The 17,265-nt window shown below is 40.7% G+C and overlaps 1 protein-coding gene across 1 annotated transcript in view; it reads left to right on the top strand.

Annotated features, from left to right (window-relative positions):
* Window positions 1-3,335: 3,335 nt before the first annotated feature.
* LOC109935388 (anterior gradient protein 3-like) overlaps window positions 3,336-17,265 on the top strand; it is a 19,617-nt gene continuing 5,687 nt past the window's right edge. Inside the window, exons 1-7 of the mRNA XM_048616859.1 lie at window positions 3,336-3,463; window positions 3,621-3,787; window positions 3,884-3,947; window positions 7,976-8,028; window positions 8,203-8,279; window positions 15,731-15,794; window positions 15,907-15,990. Coding sequence (XP_048472816.1) covers window positions 3,351-3,463; window positions 3,621-3,787; window positions 3,884-3,947; window positions 7,976-8,028; window positions 8,203-8,279; window positions 15,731-15,794; window positions 15,907-15,990 — 622 coding nt within the window. The 5' untranslated portion in view covers window positions 3,336-3,350. The remainder of the gene's footprint in view (window positions 3,464-3,620; window positions 3,788-3,883; window positions 3,948-7,975; window positions 8,029-8,202; window positions 8,280-15,730; window positions 15,795-15,906; window positions 15,991-17,265) is intronic.

Below are 17,265 nucleotides of genomic sequence, written 5' to 3' on the forward strand. Positions count from 1 at the left end.
TGACCAACCCTCCCTCTCATCCCCACCTCCTTGACCTGTCCGTCTTCTCTCCCATCTATCTGCTCCTCCCACCTCACTGACCAATCCCCACCACTACCTACCTGCACTCACCTATCACCATCCCACCTACCTTCCCCAGCCCCATCCCCCTCTCTATTTATTTCAGAGCTCCCTTCCCCCTCCCCATTTCTGAAGAAGGGTCCCAACCCGAAACGTCAGCTTTCCTGCTCCTCTGATGCTGCCTGGCCTGCTGTGATCTTCCAGCTCCACACTGTGTTACCTCCACACACTGACAGTTACAAAATGTTCTGAAGGTATAGTTGAGGGACGTGGTCCAATCAAAGGGGAAATAAAAGTTTTTTTTCTGTTTCTAGATTCAAAGCACTCACCATGTATGAAGCTGTAGATTGTTTCTTTGGAATCAAATGAGCTATGTGGCTGCCTTTGTTTGTCAGCCTTTCTGGCACCCTTGTAATGATACACTGAATACTGGCAAACAAACCATAGCACCCCCATCAGACCCCAGAATGTGATTGTGGTCAATGACTTGGTTCCAAATAGGTCAACTGCTTGTCAAGTCATACCTATTCATAGATTTTCAGTACCAAATTCCTTGTTATGTCACAAACCATTTGCTTTATAAATTTCATTATCTCTGCCTTGTTGTTTCTTTCCCTAAATTTAATGATGAATTCTAAACTCTCTCATCCATTTATGGTAACAGAAATATCATGATATTCATATGATCACTTAATGACAATGTGACAATTTAGCTCAGCTCTTGCACAGAGTAATGCAACTATATAAACAATAATAAACAAGAAAAGACCAGCCATGATTTCCAGCATCCATCAGTTCTCACAGCCATGTGTTCTCCAGGAAACAACACCTAAAGCCAGAGGAGTCATTTTAACACGAGCATGTTAAGCTCCATGGTGGTGGGCAGGCTCCTTTAAAGTACAAGTCTTTATAGATAATACAGTTAAGAACCTTTCCCGTTAGTTACCAGAGCAGGAAGAGGTCATATCATTTCTTAAACCATAGAAACGCTAACCATGCCTTTGTATGTCAGAATATGTTCATGTTTAGCAAAAGGAAGACTGGATTGCATGGTCTTCTGTGATAAAGGTTGCTCTCTTCACTTTGGTTCATTATCGACTTGGAACAAGCAGGAAGAGCAAATTTAGCGAATTTATGTAATATCTACCACGAAGGTTAAGTTGTCCAAAGACATTTCAAGAAGCACAATAAAGATCGAATACTAATCCAAAAAAGTGGGTATTAACTAGGTCCTTCAAGGAGGACAGGGAGTTAGAGTGGGGAGGATTTAGGTTGGTGATGCAGAGAAGACCAGAGTCAGAAAACCAGAGAGTTCTGAAAAAGGCATTGTACATTTATGGATCTTAAAGAGATGGAAAATATAAGTTGGAACCAGAAAACATTGTTGAGCACTGAACAGGGTTTTGGCTAAGTGGTACTTTTTTTTAGGATAGAATCAAGGCAGAAGGCTTTCAGATGAGAAGAAAATTGTGAAAGAAAATTGCGTTCAATATGAAAGAGCAAAATAAAAACAACACAATATGAAGCATTACTCTGACCACTTTTATTTTTAATATAAGAACATGATCTGGACACAGATAAAGTTGGCTCTTACTTCAAAATTGCAAAGAGAGTAGAAACAGGTAGGGCAAGGGACAGGTGAGTGGTAAATCCATTTTAGAGATCATATATATTTGCAATGTATACCAAGATCAGAAATATACCTCAAATGGTACATTTCCAAATGTAGTGCAGGAGCATAGGGATCTTGATGCACAGTTAAAATTTATGAAGATAGCTGTAAAAGGTCACATTTTGTTGAAATTTTTCATCTTGCATGCATCAGGACAATTCACAAGAATATGAATTCACAGGGAAAATCAACATTTATGCTGCATGAGATGAGGGTGCTGATTGGTTGGGAAGTGAACTTTGATTTGGAGAGAGTTTATCATGGAGAATGCACCCATTAATGTAGATTAACAATTAACTGCCTGGGTTTATTTAAATTTCAAATCGGAAAGGTTGACTCTGATTGGTCAGGGCATTGTCCTAAAAAATGAAGCAATGAATGGATGTCACCTACTTTGTTGAGTTAGATAAAATCTTTACAAAGCAGGTGGACAAATTAAAAACAAAGACAAATGAAATATTAGGGTTATATTGAGGGGTCACAATCACAAAACATATCCTAAGAGGCTAGCTTAAAGGTATTTTTAAAGCAAAGATATCAGAGTGTGAAATGTTGCATCAGGAATGAACTGCATATGCAAGTGGGCATAATAGATCATTCAAGCAGTGGAAGCATGCACATTTTACAAGCATGTTGTAGTCTGCTATGGATAGTGATTGTAGAATCTTCAACTTTCTACCCATATATGGATGACCAGTAATCACTCCTGTTCTTACCTCTTGCCATTGGTATGTACTGGAATGATTTGTAGCTTCATAATCAATTATTTTGTCAAAGTATGAATGCACCTTGCTTGGCAGTTAAGTCCTGGGTGGGACTTGAAGACAGAAATTCAGGCTCGATGATGGTACACACTGTGCCACAAGACCTTCATCAGTAACAATAGCCTTTGCTAAATAGACTACAGTACTATAAAGGGTAATTACTTGAAGTATATAAAAGCAGGTAGGCAAAACAGGATAACCAGAGTGTAAAACCCAATCCTTCAATGGTCCCAAATTCAACACAAACAAGAACTTATTCTCATTGACTACAATGTCTGTTTCACCAAGAAGATGTACTACTTAGTGTTTGAAGTGAGTGAAGTGTTTGATGAATGCTTATTGTTGACTTTACAAGCTATTAAGTGAAAATAGAATTGTACTTAATTTTAGAAACATTTCATTTTGAAACAATATGTTGCATTTGTCATATGAATTCGATTTTCATTAATACAATGTATTGGAATCCACAAATGTTGCAGAGGCAACATTGGGGTGTTGCCACAACACATACAAATCAGATCTAAAGTTATGAATCAGCACAGTAGTCAATTGTCATATAATTTAAAAAAACTACCATGCTGTGCAAAACTTTCAACCAATAGTAGAGAGACCAGTCAGCTTTCAGAGAAATCAACAGATACTGATTTGAATTACTCAATGGTTTGAAAAGATGTCACATTTTCTAAATAGTTCGCTATATCTATCTAATATTGCAAAATTGCACCTAAGAAACTTTATTGTGAACGTTCTGAGCTCAACAAGTTCTAAAAGGATCATTTTTACTTACAGAAGAAAAGATAAATAATCTAAGTCTATTCTTCCTGCTTTCCCAAGTAGGGGAGGGCGAGGAAGGGATGGTGACCAATGGGGTAGCAATGATCGGGTATATATTTGGGAGCACAACACCTCTCGAATCGCAGCTCAGTCTTAGCAGCACGCAGCTCGGATTCATTGTTACCTGGCGCAGGTAAGTAAAGGATGTAATATTTGATTCTCACCGAGGAAGTGAAATCACTTTTGGCAATCTGAAACAGTTCCTAAAACTCGCTCGCTCTCTCTCTCTCTCTGGGCAATTACTCGGTCGTGCGTACATAGGTAACATTTAGCTCATTCTGTGTTTCCAGTAATCGGAATCCCCCACCAAGAATGGCTGCACTTTCGCTGTCCCTGCTAGTGTTGCTGGCGGCTGTCTCAAGTTCTCTGGCCAGAGGTCCATCCCAGAAGACTGTCAGCCCTCAGTCAAAAAGCGAGAGTGCAGGCGAGAAGAAATGCCCTCCCAGTTTATCCAGAGGTAAGCAATCGCTACAAGCGAGTAGGGTGGGGCTTTACGAGTGTGCTTTCGACCTGCTCAGTTTGCTTAACTTTGTGCATTTTTGTTCCATTTTAGGATGGGGCGACGAAATTAATTGGGTTCAGACCTACGAGGAAGGACTATACAAATCAAGAAAGAGGTAACCTCTAACTGAAAGCGCTCTCTAGTGTCTCGGTCTGCGCCTGTGCACCTTCACTCTTTCGGATGTTTGGATATTCCTATAGGAAACTCGCGTATATACAATTAACATTAGCTGGTAGATGTGGAACAACTTCCGAAATGACTGATCAAGTGTCAAACTGCAGTGCCCGAGGAGAAGTGAAACTGCAAGCTTGGGGTGGTTAATGAAAACAGCAGTGTACTCAGAAGGGGTTATTAGAAGAAAACGTGTTTAAAAAGCAGTGAGGTGAGGCGACAGGACGTAAGAGGAAAAAAAAACGTGTTATATATCGAGGAAAGCAAAGGGCTATTCAAGAAGTACGCACATATTCCAACAGCCCACTATTTGTAGAGATTATTACTAAGGCAGGAAACATTGTCTCGTCCCCGCCTCTCTAACACACCACCATTGACAAAAAGGCGGGTGATGGTAAAAAGGAAATACAGAAACAGAACCTAATCCGAGAGATACCGGAAGGTCAAGTAAAACGTGAAGGATAGTAAAGTGTACTTTGCTTTGATTTTGTTTCTAAGTGTTGGAAATCTCTGTGCCACAAAGATGAATAGATATGCATTAGTCCCCAAAACAGAACTCCTGGGTGATTGTGTATGTTTATGCTAGGTACTAGTTTGTTAAATTGAATGAATTGATATCTCTTAAATTTAATCTCTCCTGAGCCCCAGTTTTTTTGTCTGTTAATATAAATGGCTCCAAATCCCTAAAATATAAGAAGTACATTTAGTCCCTTCAAGTTTGTTGGGTCATTGAATAAGATCATGGCTGACTTTCCCACAACTTGGCTTTCCCTCACTAACCCAATATACCTTGATTCCCGGCGTACTTAAAACAGGAAGTGAACAATTTGGGACATTCATCAAACACGCACTGATCTGAGATTATAATCGACCTGGAATATCAGACCCTTGCTCTCCTCAGTCAGCGACAGCTACTCGTGAATGCTGTGGCTCGTTCTCTTGCAGTGTTGAGGGATGAATGAATGCAATTTGTCAATTTTCTCATGGAAGGGAAGGGTGTATACTGTGGGAAGGCTCCCAGAAATAGGTGCACTTAATCTGCATCTTCAATTTTAAAAAAAATTCTACTGAAGTGAGAACTGAATTTCCAAAGTATGGAATCAGAATGTGAGGATTGTTACATTTGATATTTCTAATTGTTTGTTTTTTACTTTGGTAAATGAAAGATTTCAGTTAATCAAATGTGGGTTTTTTTGGTGCACATGATTGTTAAAATCCAAAATACCTATCTCAGGCCATTATGCCTAAGGCCTCATGGGCTGAGCTCATGATGTCTACTCATTTCACAAGCTAGTTCAAGTTGGGTGCAATAGGTAACGCCTTATTAATGGCACAGAGACAAATGGACTCTGTTTGCCTATGCTTCTTGCCACACTAAACCCATTAGGAGTCTGTGTACAAACGGTGCACTCAGATCATCATGGCTTTGATTTCAGAAATAAAAGAACCCTCCCTCTACTCCAGAGGAGCCATACTAAACAATAAGTATTTATTCCTGGCTGACACCCTCCTTCTTATAGGGCCAATCTTTCATGCTGTCACTCATGAGTGTTTCAACAGCTCAAATCCTGAAAGAGGTTTTGAGTCATTGCTATCAATGACATCAAAAATAGGTGGTACCACAGACTGCCAACAGTCTGTATGTTTACAGTGTTTGACAATCCACCTTTGGCCCTGGAGCATACCTGTTGCATCATTAATGAAGTGTCTGGAGCACCACAGATACTTGAGTGAGATGAACTCTCTCTTTATCTTACAAAGTCAACTTATTTGAGCACAGGCAGGCAAAACCTGATGAGCAGCAATTCTCGACAAGGATAGCATTCATCCAAGTAGTTTCTAGATGCTGTCAGCATGTAGGACATGCTGGTGTTTGAATAACAAATGAATCTTGAGCAAAATGTTGGACTACAGCAATCAGTTGAGGATCTTGCCATATTGTTACATCTGAATTCTCTTTGCTGTGCACCACCAGTCTGTCCTTTAGCTCATTCAGTTACAAATATGCACACCGTAAGGGAATGTTGCTTGTTCTTGCTCTGACACATTCCTGAGGGTTGCAGAGCAAAAAATATTGAATTCCTTTTGTGTTAAAGTACAATGGTGGGAATCTATTTTTCCCTTTAATAAACCTGGCCTTTTAGGACAGAAACAAAATAGTATGCGCTCTAATGGGGAGAGAACCACTGGGGAGCAAAGCATGGTTTTTTGATAGACTTTTCCAAACCCATAGTAAGATCTGAAGTACTGTTGGATTCTACCAATATTATTTGTCTGAGGTTGACCCTATGTCAGACTTTGACTAATTAGTCAGGTACCAATCCTGTCCAGTGCAGGTAATCATCAAGGAGGAAGGCCATAAGGCACATTGTGATTCATCCATTCAGATAAATCTGAAGGCCTCCCAACTGTATCACTGATTTGTTTCTTAAACAACTCCAGGGCATCAGCCCCCACTAATTTGGATGTTCTTGATTGCTCTTTATGTGCATAAGAATTTCATGATGTCAGTCATACAATTGACTTGTTTGAATCTGTGTCCCTCTGCTCAAGTCACTGTTCAAATTAATACAATACTTGACTTTTTTTCCTTTTGTTTAAAGCAATAAGCATAGAAGCAATCACTTTTTTCCTGTTTTAATATAATCAGTAATAATTCTATAGATCCACCATGTATCTTTTCCATGCATTTCATCCAGTGGTTGAAGGTCTTAGTGAACAGAATTTCACATGCTGCTTGGGATGTGATTTTTACCAAAGCACAAAGCCTAACAATTACCTCGTTACTTGGATAATAAGATATTGGAGCAGAATTAGGCTATTTAGTACAATGAGACTTTTTTGACATTCGATCAAGCTTGACATTAGTCAACCCCATTCTCTGACCTTCTCCCCATAACCATTGATCCCCTTGCCATTCAAGAACCTATCTCTCTCTGCCTTAAATACACTCAATAATTTGGTCTCCACAACTCTTTGACAATGAGTTCCATATATCCATCACCCACTGGCTGAAGAAATTCCTCCTCATCTCTGTTCTAAAGGGTCATCCCTCCAAACTTATTCTACGGTTTATGTTAATCATTCAGCCTTCCATTGAGCTTTGTTTACTTATTTTCCTGTGTTGAATAATATTTAACATCAAGTCTAAGTCTCCTTCAGGTACATCTTTAGCTATTTCAATTTATGCAGCTTAAAGATCATCTCTTTCCTATATGTAGTTCTTGCAACATGCAATGTTATGTCATAAATTTTTCTGACCACTTAAATATTCATCTGATCTGTTCTGTAATTTCCAAATTGTCAATTCTGTTACTTCTATTTAATTATTTTCAAACTTAATCTTTCTTTGCATGGAGTTTCTAAATAATTCTTATTTAGGTAAGTCATGTACTGGAGCAACATTAAGCATTCCGTAATATTTTATCCCCAGGCAAGTGTCTTATCCATTTTTGAAGGCTTGTCCTTAAATAGCACAACATTTGAGTACAACTAGTCTTTCATGTGGAACTTCAGCAAAAACTTTCTTTTTCTGGAAGTCAGGCTGACATACAGCTCTTCACAGTCAATGTGGTTTGCCATTAATCAAAGCATCCTGCTAAAGATATAAATCCAACCTGTCTTCTCTCTAGTCACCATAAGTGAAAATGTTTAAGTTCCAGTCCAATTCTTAATGGTCCATATGCTGACTGATAAACTAAATGGCCTACAATGTAATTGCAAATTGCTAGCTGCTTTCCAAAAATCATTTGAATGGGAAATAAGATTAGTGCATCTGAACACAAGAATTTGAAGTTAAATAGGAAAACAACTTGAGAAACCTCTTCAATGCTGACCATGCGTTGTATGAATTCCAGTCCTTCACCCAAATTTATTTTCTTTAAAAGTGTGTTTTTCATAGGATTTAAATGAAATATTAATTATGGTATTCCATGTTTTATTTACTGATCTGGCATTCTTATTTCATTTCAGTAACCGACCTTTGATGATTATCCACCACTTGGACGATTGCCAATTCAGTCAAGGTAAGTGATCACTTCAAAAAACCAGGTTAATTTCCTAGATTGTATTTCATCATGCTTTGGAGTGAAATAGCTGCCAATAATGCTCAGATTTAGTATGGAATATTTACAATCACTTAACCAAAAATGATCAGTAGTATTGCACAACTTTCAAATATTTTCCATAACTCTTAACAGCCTTGAAGCAGGCATTTGCTCAGAATAAGGAGATTCAGAAAATGGCAAAAGAAGACTTCATTATGCTTAATCTTGTGGTAAGTGAGAAAAATAGACATTGAATGCTTGCGTTTTAGGTTCTGGCTGTTTGGAGCTCAGCATTCTGATGTCATTCTTCGGTACTTTGCATCTGAGTCCACCAAGAAAGTCTGTTTTAACTTCATCATCCTGAACTATTTTAGCACCATAAAGTATATGTTGCTCTTTTCTCCACTGTACAGTACTTCACATCCATCACTATCTAGCCTGCTACACTTCTTTCTTTTGATTCCACGGCTTTGCAGTGATGAGCCCTCAGATGCCTTAGTCTATATACTTAATAACCCTCCCTCTCTCTACAGCATTGTGCTTTTAGTTATCTTTCAAATAATTTCTTATCCACTCAAGTTCTGTCCCTGAATATTCATTCCTTTGATCTTAATTAGTACTGTTTTTATTAAAAAATCGACCTTTACAAACACTTTTTTTTTAGAAGTTTACACACATGGTACTGTAGGGATTAATGCAATAGGCCTCTTGTCTCTTTTCAGAAAGATTGTTGGTCAAGTAGAATTCTGCCCAATTAGTTGCTTAATTGCTGTTTTCTAATTTGTCATTTTACTGAATTTTCAAGAGCTCTCTAATGACTGATTTCAATTAAAATTAGATATTTAATTCACTATCCATTTTTACCAACACATTTAAAATGCGTATTATTAGCTATTTACAAGAAATTCCTCGGTGACCATCAATTGACTTGTTAATGATTCTCAATTCCCCTCACACTCTATGGAAACTACTATCTAATCCTGGAGACTTTAGTTTTCTCAAAATACTTAAGTTCACATGGGACTTAAAGAAATTGCTGGTCTTACTAAGACAGTCTCTAAGGAGGACATGTTTCTCATTCTCCCACTCCCCCATGATTCACTTAACAATATCAGTTTGCTATATTATAGTAGATGATAGCAATTGAGTACAAGAAATAAAGTATTGTACAGTGTGAGCAAATGTATGCTTCTTAGCTTGGTGCATTTGTATGTAAGTAGTTTGCATGTAACAAACTTTGTGGGAAAGTCTTCAGATGTAGATCATGGCATATGAGTTAAACAGATGTATTAGACAATCCCAGTTCCTTGGAGTCAAAAATCATGTATTTGCAAAATAATCAGCATAAGACCATGAAATGTGACGCTTGCTTTAGTAATCAGTCTCCATTCAGCACCCCTGTTAAAACCTGCTTAGCTTCCCTTCTAATCTTAATTCGGTATATGGGATCAAGCAGATAGAGGCTGTCATGTGAAGAAGATGCACAGTGTTTTAAGATGGGAGCAAATTACTGCAGATGTTGGAATCTGTACTGTGGGTCAGGCAACATCTGTGGAGAGAGCAAGCTAACATTTTGAGACTAGATGACTTTTACCAGAGCTGACGTGAAATGTGGAGAGGCAGCAATTATGCAATAGTTGGGGGAAGGTCGAGTCCTGGGAAGAAAGGATGTTGATAGTTCAGATTAAGTGATTTGAAATGTAAGAATGGCAGTACAATGGTGTCTAACTGTCAGACTTGAAAGAACAGACAGTTCCACGGGGTTGGTGGGGAGGGGAGAGAGGACATTATAACAGAATGTACCAGGTAAAGCTGAAGGAATGGGAGTTGTTTCATGTCTTGAAGGTGTTAATCTCAGTATTAAATCCAGAAGATTGTAAAGTGCCTAGTCTGAAGATGAGATGTTGTTCCTCCAGTTTGTGCTGTGATTCACTGGAGCACTGCAGCATGCCGAGGACAGACATGTGGGCTAGCGAGCAAGATGCTGTGTTAAAAATGACTGGCTGCAGGAAGTTAGGAGTCATGCTTACACACAGACCAAAGGTGTTCTGCAAAGCAGTCACCCAGTCTGCGCTTGGTTTCCCCAATGTGGAGTAGGCCACAAAGGGGGCAGCAAATACAATACACAAGATTGGAGGAGGTAGAAGTGATATGCTGCTTCACCAGGAAAGACTGTTTAGGTCCTTGGGTGGCAAGCAGGGAGATGGTGAAGGGGCGGGTGTTGCACCTTCTGCACGAGAAGGTGTTGTGGGAAGGGGGAACCTGGTGTTGGTGGTCAGGGAATGATCTCTGAAATGCAGATGGGCTGTGAGGGAAAGATGTGTTTGGTGTTGGCATTCTGCTGGAGTTCTCTGAAATGGCAGAGAATGACCCTTTGAATGTGGAGGCTGGTGGGGTGAGAAGTGAGGACAAAGGTGACCCAATCCAACTGAATGATGGGAAGGGGCAAAGGTGGAAGCACAAGTAATAAGTCAGATGTAGTTGAAGGCCCTGCTAACAACCATGTGCAGGAATCCACGGTTATGGAATGTATGCTGACACAAAGCAGGGACTGTCATCGTCTGGCATGATGAGTTAAGAGGAAAGGATCCTCCAGTAAGAAGAATGAATGAAACAAAAACTGTGTTCCAGTTAAAAGACATAACTGATAACTCATCAAATAAAAGCTGCAGTGAGGGAAGTTGATGTTAGTGGAAAACCTAGTGTGAGAATGAGAATTTGTCCCAAAAACACAAGCATCATCAGGACATGGACCAAGCCAGTGGCTTATCTTGCCCAATGGATCTCTGCAAAGCACTGAAATGCTTACATCATCAGAAATACACTGTGTATATATGGACTCAAGTGGGCCTAATCAAACAGAATCTGACAAAGATTTCAGTCCAATAGTCAATTTAATGCAGCTACTTTATGGAAGAAATAGTTTAGCGTTGTGACAGAAAACTGAAACTGCTCAGACTACCAAAAGCCCTCCAGTGCCAAAATTCTCCATTTCTAGCACTTTTGCCTCTTAGGCAGCAAAGTCACACAGCCATTAAGTCATAAGTCAATAACTGCTTATGAATTTTGATGTCCAATAACCAAACTATGGAGTAGAAAGCTTAAAGCTTAGTGAGAAGTACAAGCCAAAAGACACTATCCTAGTGATTATTCCATCAGCCATGCAGGAAACTAAGTTGAAGTGCATGAAAGCTTTTCACGTAGAACATAGAACATTACAGCGCAGTACAGGCCCTTCGGTCCTCGATGTTGCGCCGACCTGTGAAACCAATCTGAAGCCCATCTAACCTAAACTATTCCATTATCATCCATATGTTTATCCAATGACCATTTAAATGCCCTTAAAGTTGGCAAGTCTACTACTTTTGCAGGCAGGGCATTCCACACCCTTACTACTCTCTGAGTAAAGAACCTACCTCTGATGTCTGTCCTATATCCATCACCCCTCCATTTAAAGCGATGTCCCCTCGTGCTAGCCACCACCATCCGAGGAAAAAGGCTCCCACTGTCCACCCTATCTAATCCTCTGATCGTCCTGTATGTCTCTGTCTCCTCTTAACCTTCTTCTCTGTAACGAAAACAGCCACAAGTCCCTCAGCCTTTCCTCATAAGACCTTCCCCTCCATACCAGGCAACATCCTGGTAAATCTCCTCTGCACCCTTTCCAATGCTTCCACATCATTCCTATAATGCAGTGACCAGAACTGTACGCAATACTCCAAGTGCGGCCGCACCAGAGTTTTGTACAGCTGCAACATGACCTCATGGCTCTGAAACTCAATCCCTCTACCAATAAAACCTAACACTCCGTACACCTTCTTAACAACCCTATTAACCTGGATGGCAACTTTCAGGGATCTATGCATATGGACACCACGACATCTCTGCTCATCCACACTACCAAGAATCTTACCATTAGCCCAGTACTCTGTATTCCTGTTACTCCTTCCAAAATGAATCACCTCACACTTTTCCGCATTAAACTCCATTTGCCACCTCAGCCCAGCTCTGCAGCTTAGCTATGTCCCTCTGTAACCTGCAACATCCTTCTGCACTATCCACAACTCCACCGACTTTGGTGTCATCCGCAAATTTACTAACCCATCCTTCTACGCCCTCATCCAGGTCATTTATAAAAATGATAAACAGCAGTGGCCCCAAAACAGATCCTTGAGGTACACCACTAGTAACTGAACCCCAGGATGAACATTTCCCATCAACCACCACCCTCTGTCGTCTTACAGCTAGCCAATTTCTGATCCAAACCGCTAAATCACCCTCAATCCCATGCCTCCGTATTTTCTGCAATAGCCTACCGTGGGGAACCTTATCGAACGCTTTACTGAAATCCATATACACCACATCAACCGCTTTACCCTCATCCACCTGTTTGGTCACCTTCTCAAAGAACTCAATAAGGTTTGTGAGGCACAACCTACCCTTCACAAAACCACGTTGACTATCCCTAATCAAATTATTCCTTTCTAGATGATTATAAATCCTATCTCTTATAATCCTTTCCAACATTTTACCCACAACCCACTGGTCTATAATTACCAGGGTTGTCTCTACTCCCCTTCTTGAACAAGAGGACAACGTTTGCTATCCTCCAGTCTTCTGGCACTGTTCCTGTAGACAATGACGACATAAAGATCAAAGCCAAAGGCTCTGCAATCTCCTCTCTAGCTTCCCAGAGAATCTTAGGATAAATCCCATCCTGCCCAGGAGACTTATCTATTTTCACACCTTCCAGAATTGCTAACACCTCCTTATGAACCTCAATCCCATCTCGTCTAATAGCCTGTATCTCAGTATTCTCCTTGACAACATTGTCTTTTTCTGGTGTGAATACTGACGAAAAATATGCATTAAGCGCCTCTCCTATCTCTTCAGACTCCACGCACAACTTCCCACTAGTGTCCTTGACTGGCTCTAATCTTACTCTAGTCATTCTTTTATTCCTGACATACCTATAGAAAGCTTTAGGGTTTTCCTTGATCCCACCTGCTAAAGACTTCTCATGTCCCCTCCTGGCTCTTCTTAGCTCTCCCTTTAGGTCCTTCCTGGCTAACTTGCAACTCTCAAGCGCCCTAACTGAGCCTTCACACCTCACCTCTACATAAGCCGCCTCCTTCCACTTGACAAGAGATTCAACTTCTTCAGTAAACCACGGTTCCCTCGCTGGACCACTTCCTCCCTGCCTGACAGGTACATACTTCTCAAGGACACGCAGTAGCTGTTCCTTGAACAAGCTCCACATTTCAATTGTGCCCAGCCCCTGCAGTTTCCTTCTCCATCCTATGCATCCTAAATCTTGCCTAATTGCCTTCCCCCAGCTATAACTCTTGCCCTGCAGTATATACCTATCCCTTTCCATCGCTAAAGTAAACATAACCAAATTATGATCACTAGCACCAAAGTGCTCACCTACCTCCAAATCTAACACCTGGCCTGTTTCATTACCCAGTACCAAATCCAATGTGGCCTCACCTCTTGTTGGCCTATCGACATACTGTGTCAGGAAACCCTCCTGCACACATTGGACAGAAACTGACCCATCTAAAGTACTCTAACTATAGTGTTTCCAGTCAATATTTGGAAAGTTAAAGTCCCCCATAACAACTACCCTGTTACTTTTGCTCCTATCCAGAATCATCTTTGCAATCTTTTCCTCTACATCTCTGGAACTTTTCGGAGGCCTATAGAAAACTCCCAACAGGGTGACCTCTCCTTTCCTGTTTCTAACCTCAGCCCATACTACCTCAGTGGACGAGTCCTCATCAAACGTCTTTTCTGCCACCGTAATACTGTCCTTGACTAACAATGCCACACCTCCCCCTCTTTTACCACCTTCCCTGATCTTACTGAAACATCTAAACCTTGGAACCTGCAACAACCATTCCTGTCCCTGCTCTAGCCATGTCTCCGAAATGGCCACAACATCGAAGTCCCAGGTACCAACCTGTGCTGCAAGTTCACCCACCTTATTCCAGATGCTCCTGGCATTGAAGTAGACACACTTCAAACCATCTTCCTGCCTGCCGGTACACTCCTGCGACCTTGAAACCTTATTCATGGCCTCACTACTCTCAACCTCCTGTACACTGGAGCTACAATTCGGGTTCCCATCCCCCTGCTGAATTAGTTTAAACCCTTTTGAAGAGCATTAGCAAGTTTCCCCCAGGATATTGGTACCCCTCTGGTTCAGATGTAGACCATCCCGTTTGTAGAGGTCCCACCTACCCCAGAATGAGCCCCAATTATCCAGGTATCTGAATCCCTCCGTCCTGCACCATCCCTGTAGCCACGTGTTCAACTGCTCTCTCTCCCTATTCCTCACCTCGCTAGCACGTGGCACGGGTAACAAACCAGAGATAACAACTCTGTTTGTTCTAGCTCTAAGCTTCCACCCTAGCTCCTTGAATTTCTGCCTTACATCCCCATCCCTTTTCCTACCTATGTCATTGGTGCCTAAGTAGAATCTCTACAGTGTAGAAACAGGCCCTTTGGCCCAACAAGTCCACACTGACACTCGGAGGATCCCACCCAGACCCATCCCCTTAATCTACATATCCCTGAAAACTATAGCCAATTTAGCATGGCCAATCCACCTAACCTGCACATTTTTTTGGATTGTGGGAGGAAACCGGACCACCCGGAGGAAACCTACACAGACATGGGGAGAATGTGCAAACTCCACAGTCACCCAAGGGTGGAATTGAACCCGGGTCCCTGGCGCTGAGAGGCAGCAGTGCTCACCACTGAGCCACCATGCCACCTGTTCACAATGAATATCAAGTTCCTTGCAGGAGATTTTTGTATATGACAGTAGCAAGATGAATAAAAATGGAGCCAATTTGCACATTATTAATGTCTGTTTAAAGAATGCCATGTGTGGGACATGTTCAGCTCCCATAAACTGAGATCAAGAGATACCTGCAAAACAAATAACACCCAGTTATACCAGGAGATCTAATGTCTGTCATTCAACCTGTGATAGGGAGTTAGCACTGGGGTTGGAGCATGGCTCAACAACTCATTCAAGGATCATCTTAATTATCAAAAGTCCTAATGATAAACCTTTCTGACACTTCCTTTAGAAACCAAAACCTCATTCTCATCTTGATAAGAAAAGGTGCAAGATGTTTGGGCAATTTCAAAATTCCCCTTGTCTGATTCAGTGTAATACTGCTCCACATATACTTTTTAGCAAATGCCTGTGGGAATGGTGCAAGATGTGAAGGCAAACAAAGTAAAGTCAAGAGCCAGCCATTATTTTAATAGAATGGTCTTGTTCTCTAAATATTGACTAGTTCATACGTTATAGCACCATATTCTAACAGTAGTAACTGCATGTCAGAATCTTCAGGACACTCTCTGGAATCTTAGACTATAGTATATCAAATGTGACTTTCATGTGAGAGTGGCATTTTCAGTTAGGATATTTTCTAAATGAAAGAAAACAATGGATGCTACTTAATTGTGCTGTATTTTTTTTTTCCCATTTTACACCAGCACCTTGGTGAAAGAGCAGGTTCATGTTAAGCATATACATGTTCACTTCTGGTTTATTTTTAACTATGCATCTTTTTAGCATTGTTTGAGTTTACTGATTGGCATTGCTAAATGCAATGGTAGCTTTTTTGCTAGCACTGCAACTAAATAATTTTCTTCATTATAGTTTGAGACAAATGACAGCAATTTGACACCTGACGGACAGTATGTTCCGAGGATAATGTTTGTCGGTAAGAATTTCAATATCTGTATCTTTGAAGAATATAATTATTTGGTTAGTATTCCAGATATTTAGTTTGTGTAGTTGTGTATTGAGTGCCTTTTTGTTTTCTTTCAATACAGATCCTTCCTTAACAGTGAGGGCAGATATCAAAGGGAATTACAGTAACCGTAAATATGCCTATGAACCTAAAGACATTGACCTCTGTAAGTCTAAGTTGCTTTGTTTTATCAAACAATCTCCAGCACATACTGGATATACTATTGCAAATGTACCCTCAGGCAACAGATGTGGAGGGAGGATCAAGAATTCACAAATCGGGTCAATTACTTTGCATCAAACTAGGAAAAACTAAAAATGCAATCAGTTTTGAGCAACTGAAGGTGTGAGGTATTGAAAAGGACAAGAGGGAAAGTCTTTGAGGTGAAAGGTGTAGATGACAGACTAAAACACCAAGAATGTTGGTTGAGCAAGGGCAGAAAAAGGCAATACGACAAGTAAAGAAACTGAAAATGTGTGGAGAGGAGATTTGAATGACAGGTGATGAACAGCCACAATTTGAAGTCAAAAACAAGAGTAAAACTGAAACCTGCAAAGAAAATGGGTATCCATTCTTGTGGCACACCATCCTTCAGTCAAAGCGAAGAAACTCTATTATTTAAATTTTCCACTCTGCACTCACACTGACACCTCTCCTCAAACTTCTCTCTTCTTCTACCATAAGACGTAGGAGCAGAAATTAGGCCATTCACCCCATCAAGTTTGCTGCACGATTCAATCACAGCTGATAAGTTCCTTAAACCTGTTCTCCCACTTTCTCCCTGTAATCTTTGGCTCTCGTGCTCTCATGCTCTCCTTCAGAACTCTGGGGTGTGGTCTATCTGCTCCAGGTGGTTTAGCCACCCGAGGTGATGGCCACCATACTCACCTCTGCCCCCAACTTCTGAATTTTTGGGATATTACTCATGTCTTCCACTGAAGACTGACGCAAAGAACTTATTTGGTTCCTCAGCCTTTTCTTTGTAATAGTACTGCTGCTCCAGCATCATTTTCCAGTGGTCCAATGTCCACTTTTGCCTAGCCTTCCACAAGCTATATTGACCATTACCTCTGCCTCCATTTTTTGCCAGTAGCAGCAAGATCAGACCTATCTATCCCATGGAATTAAAATCTGGCCCTGATCTTGCCTCTCCAAACTATTTCAACTGGAGTGGTAATGCTTCCATTTACAGGTTTTCTGGATTATAGGTGTGTTTGGGGGGGTGGGGTTTCATTCTGGTTCCTGCTCTCGGTTACTTTTTACACTGCAAATAGGAACCTGATTCAGGGTGAAGCAGGATTGGTCTCAATTGTAACATTGCCACAGTTGAATAATCTACTGACAGTGGGAGCTTTTGGTTTACTCAAAGTACTAGAGGATTAATAGTGCCTATTGGATCCTGGCCAAATGGCAGAACAGGATATGAAATTGAGAGAGAGAT

Source organism: Rhincodon typus, chromosome 2 (assembly GCF_021869965.1).
Source record: "Rhincodon typus isolate 14 chromosome 2, sRhiTyp1.1, whole genome shotgun sequence".
NCBI lineage: Eukaryota > Metazoa > Chordata > Chondrichthyes > Orectolobiformes > Rhincodontidae > Rhincodon > Rhincodon typus.